Source organism: Malus sylvestris, chromosome 5 (assembly GCF_916048215.2).
Source record: "Malus sylvestris chromosome 5, drMalSylv7.2, whole genome shotgun sequence".
NCBI classification, from domain to species: Eukaryota; Viridiplantae; Streptophyta; class Magnoliopsida; order Rosales; family Rosaceae; genus Malus; species Malus sylvestris.
In genome coordinates this window covers 21524755-21539725 of record NC_062264.1, presented here as the reverse complement: position 1 = coordinate 21539725, position 14971 = coordinate 21524755, and the positions used below count along the sequence as shown (strand labels likewise).

General features: G+C 39.6%; 1 protein-coding gene and 1 long non-coding RNA gene across 9 annotated transcripts in view; one reads left to right on the top strand and one right to left on the bottom strand.

Moving 5' to 3' along the window:
- LOC126621730 (serine/threonine-protein kinase TOR-like) overlaps positions 1–14971 on the top strand; it is a 39705-nt gene that overhangs the window by 15389 nt on the left and 9345 nt on the right. For 6 of the 8 annotated variants that reach the window (XR_007623178.1, XR_007623177.1, XR_007623176.1 and 3 more), the window contains exons 31-53: positions 31–128; positions 292–401; positions 472–645; positions 2180–2245; positions 3058–3126; positions 3226–3336; positions 3936–4076; positions 4165–4293; positions 4419–4584; positions 4667–4881; positions 5364–5570; positions 5899–6012; positions 6107–6310; positions 6538–6618; positions 7095–7169; positions 7245–7311; positions 7391–7551; positions 7695–7868; positions 8168–8296; positions 8386–8469; positions 9055–9116; positions 9196–9268; positions 9354–9488. Coding sequence is in view for 4 of the 8 variants with exons in the window: in XM_050290305.1 (XP_050146262.1) it covers positions 31–128; positions 292–401; positions 472–645; positions 2180–2245; positions 3058–3126; positions 3226–3336; positions 3936–4076; positions 4165–4293; positions 4419–4584; positions 4667–4881; positions 5364–5570; positions 5899–6012; positions 6107–6310; positions 6538–6618; positions 7095–7169; positions 7245–7311; positions 7391–7551; positions 7695–7868; positions 8168–8296; positions 8386–8469; positions 9055–9116; positions 9196–9268; positions 9354–9488 (2845 nt within the window). In the remaining 4 variants the exon portion in view is untranslated. Of the gene's footprint in view, positions 1–30; positions 129–291; positions 402–471; positions 646–2179; positions 2246–3057; positions 3127–3225; positions 3337–3935; positions 4077–4164; positions 4294–4418; positions 4585–4666; positions 4882–5363; positions 5571–5898; positions 6013–6106; positions 6426–6537; positions 6619–7094; positions 7170–7244; positions 7312–7390; positions 7552–7694; positions 7869–8167; positions 8297–8385; positions 8470–9054; positions 9117–9195; positions 9269–9353; positions 9489–11736; positions 12200–14971 lie in introns of those variants that run through there. The other 2 variants (XM_050290306.1, XM_050290307.1) reach the window with 2 other exon arrangements.
- On the bottom strand, positions 9907–14938 carry LOC126621732 (uncharacterized). The gene is made up of 2 exons (XR_007623180.1): positions 14809–14938; positions 9907–9996 (listed from the first exon to the last, which is right to left on the bottom strand). It is a non-coding gene; the product is annotated as an uncharacterized LOC126621732 (long non-coding RNA).

Here is a 14971-nt window from a genome sequence, read left to right as displayed (position 1 = left end):
CTTGTCCACTGCATCTCTCTACTTGTTTAGGTATGAGAAGTTGCAGCGATGGGACGATGCTCTCAAGGCCTACACCGAAAAAGCCTCTCAAGCATCGAGTCCACATCTTGTTTTGGATGCCGCTTTAGGTCTGTGTTACTTATTTTATTGTTGTTTTGGATGCCGCTTTATATTTAATCTGCTATTAAATATCTTTAAATTTACTGTTATTATCTTGTGATCATTTTTCTTTATGTACGGTATCATTTTTTCTTGCATTTTGAATATGGTTTGTATTGGTGGCTTCTTTAGGTCGGATGCGATGTCTTGCTGCTTTGGCACAATGGGAGGAGCTTAACAACCTGTTCAAGGAATATTGGACCCCAGCTGAACCAGCTGCCCGGTTGGAAATGGCACCAATGGTTGGTTTGTGATTAAACAGGGCTTGTTTATGTCCTTAGTTCCCTAATTTAACAAATTTGGTTGTGCTAGGCTGCTAATGCTGCTTGGAACATGGGGGAGTGGGATCAAATGGCAGAATACGTGTCGCGGTTAGATGATGGTGATGAAACCAAACTTAGGGGCTTGGGGAACACTGCTGCTAGTGGGGATGGAAGCAGTAATGGAACATTCTTTAGAGCTGTTCTGTTAGTTCAAAGAGGAAAGGTACACTTTACTTTTTCCATAATCTACATTTAGATAATGTAAAATATAATTATACTGATAGATTCTACTTTATGGCATTTCAAAAAGTTATATATCACCATTTTCAGCAAGGATCAGCTTGACAGGACTTTAAAATATTAAAACCATTCGAAGCATTTATGTTTTTCATTAACAAATAGTCAAAATAGCTTAATATATGCGAAAAAGTCTACTTTAGTTAAACTTTTTATTTATAGATTAGTCATTATAATACACTGTATCTGCGTTAAAAAGACCACTTATTTTTTTTTTTTTGAAAAGAAACGAAAGAATTTTATAAAACGAAAGAATTACAAAAAAGAAAAAATAAACCACGTGGAAAAGATATCCACCTGGAGCTAGAAGAGAACTAGCAAGGACCCCTAAAGAAAACTAATTGAACAGAGGAAAAGCTAGACCAAATCAAATAACGGCTGCTAACAAATCCCTAAAAATAGAAGAGAAATTGTAATCTCTAAACTCCTCTGAAACCGAAGCCCAAAGGGCTGCCCAGTGTTTTACTCTATCCCAAAGGTCCTCCACCCCCACTCCCTTGTAATCCTCAAAGACTCTTTTATTACGCTCCAACCAAATGTTCCAGAAGAGGGCCATCAACAGAGATCCCCACAAAGTTTTGGCTTTCCTCCCTTTCCCTAGGCCTTCGAACTTAATGCTTAGAAGCTCAAAACATCCCTTTGGGGTGACCCATCTTGCTCCGGCTTCCTTAAGCAATTTCCACCAGAGTTGAATGCTATACGGACAATGGAGGAAAATATGGTTGACGCTTTCCTCCCCAGATTTGCACAAAGTGCACCAATGGGGGGAGAAGCAAGCAAAAGGCATTCGTCTTTGGATTTGATCACAAGTATTAACCTTCCCGAGCGCCACTAGCCACACAAGGATTTTGACTTTTGGAGGCACTTTTGCTTTCCATATCTGAGCAAAAGGGGGAAATTGATGCATAACATCATTGTTGCAAAGGAAAGAGTTATAAGATTTGCAAGTGAACTGGCCAGAACCTTCTAAATTCCATCTTCTCCTGTCTTCTCTAGAATGGCACAGCCGTACGGACTCCACCTTCTGCAGTAAACCAGCCACCTCTTCAATCTCCGACTCTCTTAGGTTTCTCCTAAACTCTAAATTCCAGCTGACCGGCTGTAAAGAAGAAGCTATCAAATTGGAAATACTTTGGTTTTTTGTCCTTGATAAAGAAAATATTCTAGGGAATTGCTCCTTCAACGGACCGCCCTCCAACCAACCATCCTCCCAGAATCTCAGCCTCTCTCCGTTACCAACCACGAATTTGCATGAGTGAAGAAAGGGAGGGTAACCATCCGAGATGTCAGTCCAGGGACACCTGCTCGAGCCTCGACTCGGACAATTAGCATCCCAACCATTTGCCACCAGACTATACTAAGTGGCAACCAGTAAGGGTGCCTGAACACTTTGGGAACCTTCTTTGTTTTTTAATGTATTTGACCTATTCTATTTTGTTTTCTGTTGTTTCCGGGCACAGTATGATGAAGCACGTCAGTATGTTGAGAGAGCTAGGAAATGCTTGGCAACAGAGCTTGCTGCTTTGGTGAGTCTTCTATATTTTTTTCATTATACTATGAGTCCATGTGATTGAGTTTCACATGATGGGGTTGAAGCATTCAGTTGGGATTTAGAAATAATGATCATATTGATTTCAATGCTAATATATTGTGTATGTCTGAATGGTTCTGTATAAGTGTACAACAACAACAACAACAAAGCCTTTTCCCACTAAGTGGGGTCGGCTAAATGGTTCTGTATAAGTGTATGGAACTAAATTTAATCCAAAGTAAAGGTTTGTGGGGTTCTGAGCTTTACGGAAAAGGGGGTTAATCTACCAGTTTGGGACCTTTGTGCTTAACTACGAATGACCTATATACAGCAGAAGAGGAAATAATGGCATCTGTTGTTATAGGTGTGTCTGCGTCCAAGTGTTCAGTATGTTGGATTTACTAGTCTTAGGTGCAAAGATGGGGAGGACAAAGTTGTTACCTCTTTCCATATGCCTGTTTTCAATGGATTGATTTTGTCTTTCCTTTCTGTTTTCCACTTGATTGGCTGTTTCTTCCTTACAAGATGCTTTCTTGATTATATAATAATATGGGTCTGTTATGTTTATAAGTTAGGTTTGTATACTGAGGTTATGCTTATCTGAAAGGCTGAAAAAAAATTACGCGCAATTTTATGGTTTGAAACACTTGGTCAGAGCAAGCCATACATTCCATTTTCAGCAGAACTTTCTGAGTTACTTTCAGTATCATCAACTAGGGAATGTAATATACCAGCTACTACAGTAGCCCCCGCATGTAATAGTTTTTCCTTTTGGATATTTTGATTATTGACATCTTCACTTTGTAGGTTTTGGAGAGCTATGAACGTGCATATGGCAATATGGTCCGTGTTCAGCAGCTGTCAGAACTTGAGGAGGTTTGCTCTTTGTTTTTTTCTTTTTGGAGACAGGTTGAGAAGTGAGGTTGTTCCCTCTATATTTGTTGCATGAATCGTAATGTGAAAATCTATAATCAGGTCATTGATTATTGCACACTTCCTCTGGGAAACCCTGTTGCTGAAGGACGACGAGCACTTATTCGCAATATGTGGAATGAGCGGATACAAGGAGCAAAACGTAATGTTGAGGTGAACATGCTTTATTTATAATTAGTTTATGCATAGCTAAAAAATGAACGGATAAATTAAAGGCTCCAAGGGAAATATGGTAACATTTGGATTCATAAACTTTCTTCTTTAACTTTTTCTATTGGATTAAGATCATTACTTCATAGTCAAAGTAATCAAGTTTACTTCTCTGGATATATACATTTTGACCTTTAATGTCAACCTTCTGCAGCCCTTGCTCTTGGTTTTTTTATGTGGTTTGACCTGGCCATATTTTCTTGGTCACAGCTGGGACAAAAACTAAAACTCAGTATTTATGTATTTTATTGATTTGACATTATTTCTGCATTTGTGTGATTATATAGTCTAGTATATACAATCTTGACGTCCACAGATACTGGAAAATAATTGTGCGATTGCTGCTAGGCCAGAAAAACCTAAGAGAGCTAGACTGTTCCATCTAGTTATGTTTCATGCCCCCACAACATTGGGCTGGGTTTATCCGTAATTAACCTCAGTTCAAGAACATATGCATGCCAATCCACATCTCATGGTTGGTTTACTGAAACTTTTTCTGGCTGCATCAGCTACTTCTAAATGTGACCATACTTGATATGCAGGTATGGCAGGCGCTTTTAGCAGTTAGAGCACTTGTTCTACCTCCAACAGAAGATATTGACACTTGGCTTAAGTATGCTTACCTTTGTCGGAAAAGTGGGCGAATTAGTCAGGCTAGATCTACTTTAGTCGAACTCTTACAGGTTGGTGGTACATAATTATCAAAGGATGCTAGCGTTGCATTTATTCACATCTTGTTTGTTTGTTTGAACATGGTTTAATTGTGTTCAGTATGATCCTGAAACATCTCCTGAAAGCGTGCGGTATGATGGGCCCCCACAAGTGATGCTTGCATATTTGGAATACCAATGGTCACTTGGAGAGGACATTAAGCGCAAGGAAGCATTTGCTAGGCTACAGGTAGAAAATTTTACCTTTTTGTGTAAGCACCAATGAGCAAGTACTTCTGCTTCAACTACCTATGCACTACCTACTTCTGAAATTTCTTATTGTGTATATTGTTTGGCTGGGGCAATATGGTTCAGAATTTGGCAATAGAGCTTTCAAGTCGACCTAGTATTCAACCGGTTACACCGTCTGTCTTGGTGAGCTCTAGTAGTCTGAGTGTTCCACTTATCGCCCGTGTGCATCTCATACTAGGAGACTGGAATTGGGCTCTTTCTCCTGGATTGGATGATGATTCTATACAAGGTGTTATTTGCTTATTTAAGTTCCAGATAACACCGCAGAAATTATCAATCTTCTTTTGTTGATTAATTATAATTTTGTGTAGAAATTCTCAATGCCTTCCGGACTGCAACTCAATGTGCCAATAAATGGGCAAAGGCATGGCACAAGTGGGCACTGTTTAATACAGCAGTGATGTCACTTTATACTGTAAGAGGTTATGCAAGTGTCACGTCACAATTTGTTGTTGCAGCGGTCAATGGATATTTTCATTCGATAGCATGTTCAGCGAATACTAAAGGTGTTGATGATAGTTTACAGGTAAATATTATTCCTTGACCGAGTGTTATTTGCAACATGAATGCCATTCTGGACTTGCCTGTTCACCCTGAGCCAGATTTGGGTATTTTGTATAGTGTTCAATTTGTCTCTGTACTGCCTTTGAAGAGCTGGGCTTTTCACTTGATTTCTGTACTTAAAGTTTCTCTTTAATATCGATCACCTGCTTTATTTGAACATTTTGGTTTCTATGTTTTGCACTGGCTCTACAACTTCAGGTTCTTGCATGCAAATTGCACTTTCTATAATCTGAGAGGTACCCATGCTGCGTAAATTGGGTTATGTGGTGGGAATCTAAGTAACTTACGCTAGTTTTGATTTGTGAGGATTATAATAGATATCTGACTATGCAATTTTATATCCTGATTCCTAATAGAAGCATAAAAGGAAAGATATTATTCTCATTAATAGTACCTCTATTTCATAAATATCATTTATCATGCAGTTTCATTTGTTATGTGCAGGATATTCTTCGTCTTCTTACATTGTGGTTCAACCATGGAGCTACTGCAGAAGTGCAAATGGCACTACAGAAAGGGTTTGCACATGTTAATATTAATACATGGCTGGTGGTTTTGCCTCAAATAATCGCCAGGATACATTCTAATAACAATGCTGTGAGGGAACTGATACATTCGCTTTTGGTTCGGATTGGACAAAGTCATCCACAGGTATGCTTTTGATGAACTAAAGCATTCTTCAGACTGCCTAGTTCCTTATTTTAGTTAGTCCTTTTCACTTTATAATTTTGGATTTCATTTGACATAAGACATGTAGCCTCAAGGTATGTTATGCCTTTGCAATGCCTCATATAGTTATTCAGTCTTCTGTTGTCAATTTCATGTTTTATGCAATTGTGATGACTGCTCCTTAATTAATTTGTAGGTTAAATCTCATTTTGTGCTCAAGTTCCTGTAGCATGTCTCGCAGCAACTCAAATGGCAATAATTCATATAATGAGATTTGCGAAGTACTAAACTCACTCAATTCCTTTTGCAGGCTCTTATGTACCCTCTCCTTGTAGCATGTAAATCAATAAGTAATTTACGTAAAGCTGCAGCTCAAGAAGTGGTTGACAAAGTTCGGCAGCATAGTGGTGTGCTTGTGGATCAGGTGAATAGTTCAATTTAATTTCCACCAACTTTTCCAGTTCCTTCTCCCTGTTTGGCAATAGAAAACCCTTACAGAAAGTTGATTTTGGCTACAGGCACAGCTTGTGTCAAAGGAACTAATCCGGGTCGCAATACTTTGGCATGAAAAGTGGCATGAGGCTCTGGAAGAAGCTAGTCGCCTGTATTTTGGTGAGCATAACATTGAGGGAATGCTAAAAGAATTGGAGCCACTCCATGAAATGCTTGAGGAAGGAGCTAAAGAGAACAATACAACCATAAAAGAGAGAGCATTCATTGAGGTTGGTTTCATGGCTTGTGTTGCACTTGGTTTTAAAATCATTTCTGCATCTTGTGCCAGTCAACATTTTTCCAACCTCTTGAATAGCTAACTGTGGAATTAAACGCCAAATCAGAGTATTATATCCTTCCTGAGCAAACTGCTGTCTCACTTTCTCACTCGTCAAAACCTTCACCGGAACTCTGCTTAAGTTTGCTTCTGAGTAAATCACCATGGTGTGAATTTCAGGCATATCGTCATGAATTACTGGAGGCCTATGAGTGTTGCATGAAATTTAAGAGAACAGGGAAAGATGCTGAGCTTACTCAGGTATGAAGATTTTCTAGAGAAAAATGTCGGTTGTTTTACTTTTTGAGTTCGTTAATCCTTGTCCTTCTTCAAGAATGACTTGAATCCATTAGTATCTTCGAACCGTTAGGTAATAAATGGTCAATCTGTTATCTTGTGTGTGTGAGTTGGATCCTTGTTCTCCATTATTGAAGTCAGTTAGATGTATTGTGCATGAGCCTTCTCTTTCTAACAGCTTACCCGTTACACTTTCCAACTAATCTCACTTACATTCATGGCTAACTTGCCTCATCTTCTGCCTTTAGATTTAAAGTTTGTTTATTTGTGAATAGTATGAATTGTGTTAAACTTTCTTCATCAATTGTGTTTATTTGTGAATACAGTTCTTGGATTTTAAATGCATGTTAACTGCTTCTCTACAGCATAGGTATTGTGGCATCAAAATTTTATTTGAGTTTTGTCATATTTACTAAATATTTAAACCATGCCTTGATCAGGCTTGGGATCTTTACTATCATGTATTTAGACGAATAGATAAGCAGCTGCAGAGTCTTACTACTCTGGACTTAGAGGTAAGGACATCTCCTTTCATGTTTGACTTCTGTCATTAAATATTCACTTACATTTTCTCTACATATGGTTACTAGTCCGTCTCACCAGAGTTGTTGGAATGTCGTAATTTGGAGCTCGCTGTTCCTGGGAGATATCGTGCTGGTAAGCACACAATTTCACAATAATCGACATGTATTGGTATTCAACCTGAGTTAATAAATTGATAATTTTCATATTGCAGAATCTCCTGTTGTAACAATTGCATCGTTTGCACGCCAACTTGTTGTCATAACATCCAAACAAAGACCAAGGAAATTGACGATTCATGGGAGTGATGGTAAGGATTATGCCTTCTTGCTGAAGGGACATGAAGATTTACGCCAAGATGAACGCGTCATGCAGGTAATCCCTTTCTCTTTACCTAAATAATTGTTAAATATTTGGATACTGGGTTCCTAAATTTGTATTTCGTCTTTCTGTATAGACCTAAATACTTCTCCTCGCTATGTTAGTTACACATAAAACCTGACCTGGGACTTTTTTAGCTTTTTGGTTTGGTGAATACACTACTGGAGAATTCAACAAAAACTGAGGAGAAGGATCTCTCCATTGAACGATATGATGTCATTCCATTGTCTTCAAACAGTGGACTAATTGGTTGGGTTCCAAATTGTGACACCCTTAACCAGCTCATCAGGGAGTACAGAGATGCCAGAAAGGTGAGTTCCCCCTTTGATTGCTTCATTTTTTTTATGACAGCCCTAAATGTTAACGGAGTGTCTCCAGCCTTACATTGAGAGGGAATGTTAGCATAGTCTTGCATTGCCTGAGTACCTATGGGCTCTGCAGGCAGAAACACATAGGCAGCCTTCCTTGTAAGACAGTTTGCAAAGATAAGTTGTAGTGTTGTACCCATGGGTATAAAACAATCGTTTGTGCGTCTGTGTATGTAAAGGGGCATGTTCCTAAACTTTGGTATAGCTGTATTAATGTGTTATAAATGCTTTCTTGGTTTCAGATCACTCTAAATCAAGAGCACAAGTATATGCTAAGTTTTGCTCCGGATTATGATCGTTTGCCACTCATAGCTAAAGTGGAAGTCTTTGAGTATGCCCTGCACAATACAGAGGGAAACGACCTTGCAAGGGTATGATTCTAACCAAATGCATATTCTTCATGTATTCATTGGTTGCTTTGAGTACCTTTTCTCAAGGTGTATAGAGCTGCTTTTCATAGGTCCTTTGGCTGAAAAGTCGCACTTCTGAGGTATGGCTGGAGAGGAGGACAAACTATACGAGAAGTTTAGCAGTCATGAGCATGGTAAGTGTTTTATTTGCATCACACAGTGCACACACGAGCATGTATGTGTTTTTCTTTGTGGCGTACACACATATGTATGTAAATGAAAATGAGAATCAGAATGCCCTAATTTTAAGAAAAGTTTAAGACTCCATTGCCGAATGAGAATGCCCTCATTTTAAGAAAATTTAGGACCACATTGTGGTACCAAGTGATCTGATGATTCCAACCATATCTCTAGGTTTATTTCAAAGATCATCCCTGTCAAAAGGTCAACACAATCTAAAATCTAGTTGTTTCCGAATAATACATAAAACCTATGTTTTCAATAAACATGAAAGTGAAAAAGAAGATAATCTAATGATTAAGCTATTCCAACAACAACAATAGAGCGTTTTCCCACTAAGTGGGGTCGGCTGATTAAGCTATTCCAATTTGGAAAAAAATTCTGTGGATGATCCTTTAATGGGTACCTATGAAAATGAACAGATTTGACCATGAGATTTTTGGGGTTGGTCATAACAATGTGGTCCGTAGTTTTCTTACAATGGTGGCAAAGTACTCAATTCTGCTTGTAAAATTATAGACTAACTGTTTTTATATCAGGTTGGGTACCTTCTTGGCTTAGGTGATCGGCACCCAAGCAATCTTATGCTGAACCGCTACAGGTATGTAATTGTTATGCATGAAATTTGGACCAACAAACGGTGGATTGGTAATTTGGATCTCATATTCTGTTGCTTACAGTGGGAAGATCTTGCACATTGATTTTGGGGACTGCTTTGAGGCCTCTATGAACCGGGAAAAGTTCCCTGAGAAGGTATAACACTACAATGCAATGTGCTTTTAGTTGATGCTTAATTTACAGTTCCAGATAATCACTATAAATACTTGTGTATTTTCAGGTCCCTTTTCGGTTGACTAGAATGCTTGTGAAAGCAATGGAGGTTAGTGGTATAGAGGGCAACTTCCGTTCAACATGTCAAAATGTGATGGAAGTCCTACGAATACATAAAGATAGCGTTATGGCTATGATGGAGGTATGCCACCAGATTGTTTTGTTTTGATCAGTAAGCCTTTATATATTATTTTAGGGTAAAAAACTGTTTACTACTCTCATGTTTTGTGGTTTTCAACATTTAGTACATCAAGTTTTTTTCGTCTCACATTCATACCTAAAGTGTAAATTTTGGGACAGTCTCATACATCTGTTAGTCAAACTGTTAAATCTACCGTTAATTGTGACGTGGTGCCCATGTGGACAATGATTGGGGGCCACGTGTCATCCACGTTTTTTTTTCTTTTCTTCTTTCTTCTTCCTTCTTCCTCTGACTGCAACTTTTTTTCTTTTTTTATCTTCCTCCTTCCTTCCCCTTCTTCTCCTATTGACGCAGCACGAAGCAATGAAAGGGTTACCAGCGTAAACCCTTGTAGAACAAAGTTACTGGAGTCCACCAGTTGATAGAAATCCCAAAGGATAATTTGATTAATTGATTGAAAGATGTCTAAATGATTACAAAGCCATGGCTTAAATAAGCCTTTTACAACCTTTTGGGAAACTCAAAAGACTTGGGGAATTGAAATGAAAATAACTGACATATAATAAAAACCCTTGAAACCCCAAAAGACTTAATTTATTAGTAGGCTGTTGTTTTAATGACTTTCTGCAAAAGATGGCTCGAGCCACTTTTGTGGGAAAATTATTTTTACACGTTTCTGCGAAAAGTGGCTCAAGCCACTTTTATGGGAAATTAACACCCCTTTTATGATTGCGCACTTTTGTCTTCTGACGTTCCATCTCCTCCTCTATCCATTCCGCCATTTGTTCTACATCAGTCCCCTCCACTTTAGAAGAACTCGACCCCGAGTTATGATCAGGATAAAGAACTTCATCATCATTGAGGGTATACAAATCAGCAACGTTGAAAGTATTGGAAATTCCCATAGACTCCGGCAAATCAATAACATAGGCATTGTCATTAATTCGCTTGATAACTTTGAATGGACCATACTTTCGTGGCTTTAACTTGCTGTAAGTTCCAACAGGGAATCGTTCTCTTCTCAAGAACACCATGACAGAATCTCCTTCCTTAAACACTTTAACCCGCCGATGTTTGTCCACTGCTTCCTTATACTTAACATTGGTTTGTTCAAGCCGTTGCTTGACCTCATCACGAATTGCCACCACATCTTCAGCCATATTTTCTGCAGCAATGCTAAGTCCATGTCCCCTAGGTAGCTTCACCAAATCCACCACGTGATGAGGAGTGGCAGTGTAAACAATGGAAAATGGTGACTTACCAGTAGCATGATGCACATCACTATTATAAGAAAACTCCATCAGAGGTAGGGCATAGTCCCATTGTTTTGTTTTTTCTCCGCAAATGCTTCGAACCATGTTACCAAGAGTCCTATTTGTGACCTCTGTTTGTCCATCAGTTTGGGGATGTGCAGTAGTACTTCGATTTAAAGTAGTCCCAAACATTCTCCATAATGTAATCTAGAAATGACTCAAGAACTTGGTGTCTCGATCAGAAGTGATGGACTTGGGTACCCCATGCAATCGAACAACCTCTCTAAAAAACAGTTTGGCTATGTTTGATGCATCAGCGGTCTTTCTGCAAGCAATGAAATGAGTCATCTTGGAGAACCTGTCAACCACCACAAAAACTGAATCCACTCCTCTTTGCGTTTGGGGTAGTCCGAGCACAAAATCCATAGCAATGTCCTCCCAAATATCGTTAGGAATGGGTAAAGATATGTAAAGGCCCGTATTTTGGACTTGCCCCTTTGAAACCTGACAAGTGTAACACTTCCTCACAATGACTCCAACATCTCGTTTCAATTGTGGCCAAAAGTACCTTTCTTCCAAACTTGCTATCGTCTTGTCACGACCAAGATGACCACTTAATCCTCCTCCATGCAAATCTCGAATAAGCTTTTCCCACAAGGAAGAGACAGGAACACATAATTGGTTACCTTTGAACAGAAAACCTTCGTTGATAGAGTAATCTGCCATAGGTTCATGATTAATGCATTTCCTCCATATTTCCTGAAAATCATCATCGGTTGCATACAACTTCTTGGGAAAGAGTGATTAGCAATGATGCTCGTCTACTCAAGGCATCGGCAACACGGTTTTGAGCTCCATATTTGTGCCTAATAACAAATGGAAATTTTTGCAAGAACGTTACCCATCTGATATGCATTTTATTAACATGCTTCTAATTGTTTTAAAGTCGAATCACCGCATAAAACTCCTAATCACAAGTGCTCCATTTTTTACAGGCTTCACTTAGCTTTTCAGAGAAAAAAGCTATAGGTCTCTTCTCTTGGGAAAGGACAGCACCCACTCCCACTCCACTTGCATCACATTCGACTTCGAATACTTTCTCAAAATTTGGAAGAGCTAACACCGGAGCAATACAAAGCTTCTCTTTGATCAAAACAAAGCTTTGTTCTTGTTCATCTCCCCAACGGAACTTGCCTTTCTTCAAACATTCTGTAATGGGTGCGGTGATGGTGCTGAAATGCTGCACAAATCTCCAATAAAAAGTAGCCAAGCCATGGAAACTCCTCACGTCGGAGACGGACTTCGAAGTTGGCCAATCTCGGATGGCCTTGGTCTTCTCATCATCCACCCGAATACAATTTTCACCAACCACAAATCCTAGAAATAGCAATTTACTTGTACAAAATATGCATTTCTTGAGATTCATATACAATTTATTTTCTTTCAAAACACCAAAAACGTGTCTCAAATGCATCATGTGTTCTTCTCTGGTCTTGCTATAGATTAAGATGTCATCAAAGTAAACCACAACAAAGAGACCAATAAAGGGATGAAGAACCTGATTCATAAGCCTCATGAAGGTACTCGGCGCATTAGACAATCCAAATGGCATCACTAGGCACTCGAACAATCCATCCTTGCTCTTGAACGCCGTTTTCCACTCATCTCCAGGCCTGATTCGAATTTGATGGTAGCCACTGCAAAGGTCAATTTTTGAAAATAATTTCGAACCTTCAAGCACATCTAGCATGTCATCAAACCGAGGTATTGGAAATCTGTATTTGATGGTGATTCGGTTAATAGCTTGGCTGTCTACACACATACGCCATGCCTTTTTCTTTTCCTTGTCTTTCTTTGGAACCAATAGGGCAGGTACTGCACAAGGGCTCATACTTTCTCGGATAAACCCCTTTCGCAGCAAGTCTTCAATTTGTTCCCTCAAAATCTCATATTTTGTAGGGCTCATTCGATAATGGGGAAGATTTGGTAGGCTAGCTCCAGTTACCAAATCAATTTGATGTTGGATGTTCCTCATGGGAGGAAGCTCGTTAGGCAACTTGTGAGAAATGAGTTCATGAAATTCCTCCAATAATTGCTGCGCTTCTGAAGAGATTTGTTCCTCTTCTTTGTTTTCTGTCAATAGTCCCTTCATCACGATCGGAAAGAAAGAATCTGCTTCTTTTATGGCCACTTCAATCTCCTGCTTATCACTAATTAGAGTGAGGAAACTAGTATTCTTTGCTTTTGGTACTTCAGAGGGCGAAACAGGAGTCATCGCAATCTTCTGATTATTCCAAGTAAATAACACCACATTATCTCGACCGTTCAATGTTGAATCCACATCAAACTGCCACGGTCTCCCTAATAGTATATGACAAGCATCCATATCAATAACATCGCAAAGTACTTCATCACGGTAATGCTTACCAATGGAAAGTGGGACACGGCAAGTTTTTGTGACATAGACGGAAGGTCCTTTCTTCACCCATCCAAGTATGGGGTGACATGAGGTTTCGTTGGTAGCTGTAAACGCTCCACCACTTTCTTGGCCACAAAATTTTCACAACTTCCATTGTCTACAATCACTTCGCAAACTTTGATGTTGATGGAGCAAAGAGAACGAAAAATGCAGTGTCGTTGCCCATCCTCTTTTGGTGTTAAAAGAACTCGTTGCAACACCATAGCGAGGCGATCCATTCCTTCTTCAGTTGCGAATTCAACGCCTTCATAGTCATCACCACCAACTTCTTCTTGGTCTCCTTCAGCCTCCAACAAGTTGGCTTGTCTCCGTTCAGGACAAACGTTAGATCGATGCCCAATTTTGTTGCAACGATAACAAATGTCTCCCATAGGCTTGGCGTATGGATTCTCCCTTGGAGGTTGGTTTCTATTTTGCCCCTTGTTAAAAGTTCTGCTACTCCCTTCATTTGATGCTCGAGAAGGAAAACTTAAAGGTTTCAATTCTCCCGAACTTTGTGGCACAGATTTCCCATTGTCGGTGGACGAGACAACAGGGTTTTCAAAATGCTCCGTCACATTCCTCCGGAAAGAGGTTTGTCGCCTTTCTTTCTCTATTATCTCCACCTTCAAGGCCATGTTAATGGCCTCTTGCAAACTCCACAAATTTTGCAGCCCAATCTTTTCTTGAATGGAGGGTTTCAATCCATTCACGAACCTCGCAACCCTTTGATTTTCTGTCTCCATCAGATTGTTTCGCTCCGCAAGTCTCGTGAAATCATCCGTATAATCAGTCACGTTTCTGTTGCCTTGGACGCAGTTGATGTACATACGATACAAAAGCTGTTCATAATCCGCAAGTAAGAAACGATCCATCAAGAGTTGCTTCATTTTTCTCGAAGTGCGGATTCGATTCTTTCCTTGCCTCTGCCGGGTATTTTGTAATGGATCCCACCAAACAGCGGCAGTTGCTTTGAGACGGAAGGCCACTATCTTCACCATCTTTGTCTCGGGAACCTCCATGACATCAAAGAATCTTTCTACTTCAACTAGCCAATCCAGGAAATCTTCGATTTTAAGGTTTCCCGCAAAAGTTGGAATGTCGGCCTTAATCCGAAAGTCATCAAAGTTGTTGCGGTTTTGATGATTTGGATTGTTAGCTGGGTGTGGTTCCGCATCTTTTTCTTCGGACTCCGATTCGCTGTCTTGAACACGGAGCCTAGGAACTCGCAGATTATTGACTCCAGCAGCTCTATGATTATTTGGACCGATGGCTTGGACCAACATCTCACGAAGTTCTCCAATTTGAGCAATCAAGTTTGTAATCTGTTCAGCTTGAGCATCCAAGTCTGCTCAAGTGATAGGGGCAGGTTCACGATCACGATCACCCATGGATATATAGGATAATCAACGATGCCAAGACGGGAGAAACCCGCTCTGATACCAATTGACGCAGCACGAAGCAATGAAAGGGTTAGCAGCGTAAACCCTTGTAGAACAAAGTTACTGGAGTCCACCAGTTGATAGAAATCCCAAAGGATAATTTGATTAATTGATTGAAAGATGTCTAAATGATTACAAAGCCATGGCTTACATAAGCCTTTTACAACCCTTTGGGAAACTCAAAAGACTTAGGGAATTAAAATGAAAATAACTGACATATAATAAAAACCCTTGAAACCCCAAAAGACTCAATTTATTAGTAGGCTGCTGTTTTGATGACTTTCTGCAAAAGATGGCTCGAGCCACTTTTGTGGGAAATTAACACCCCTT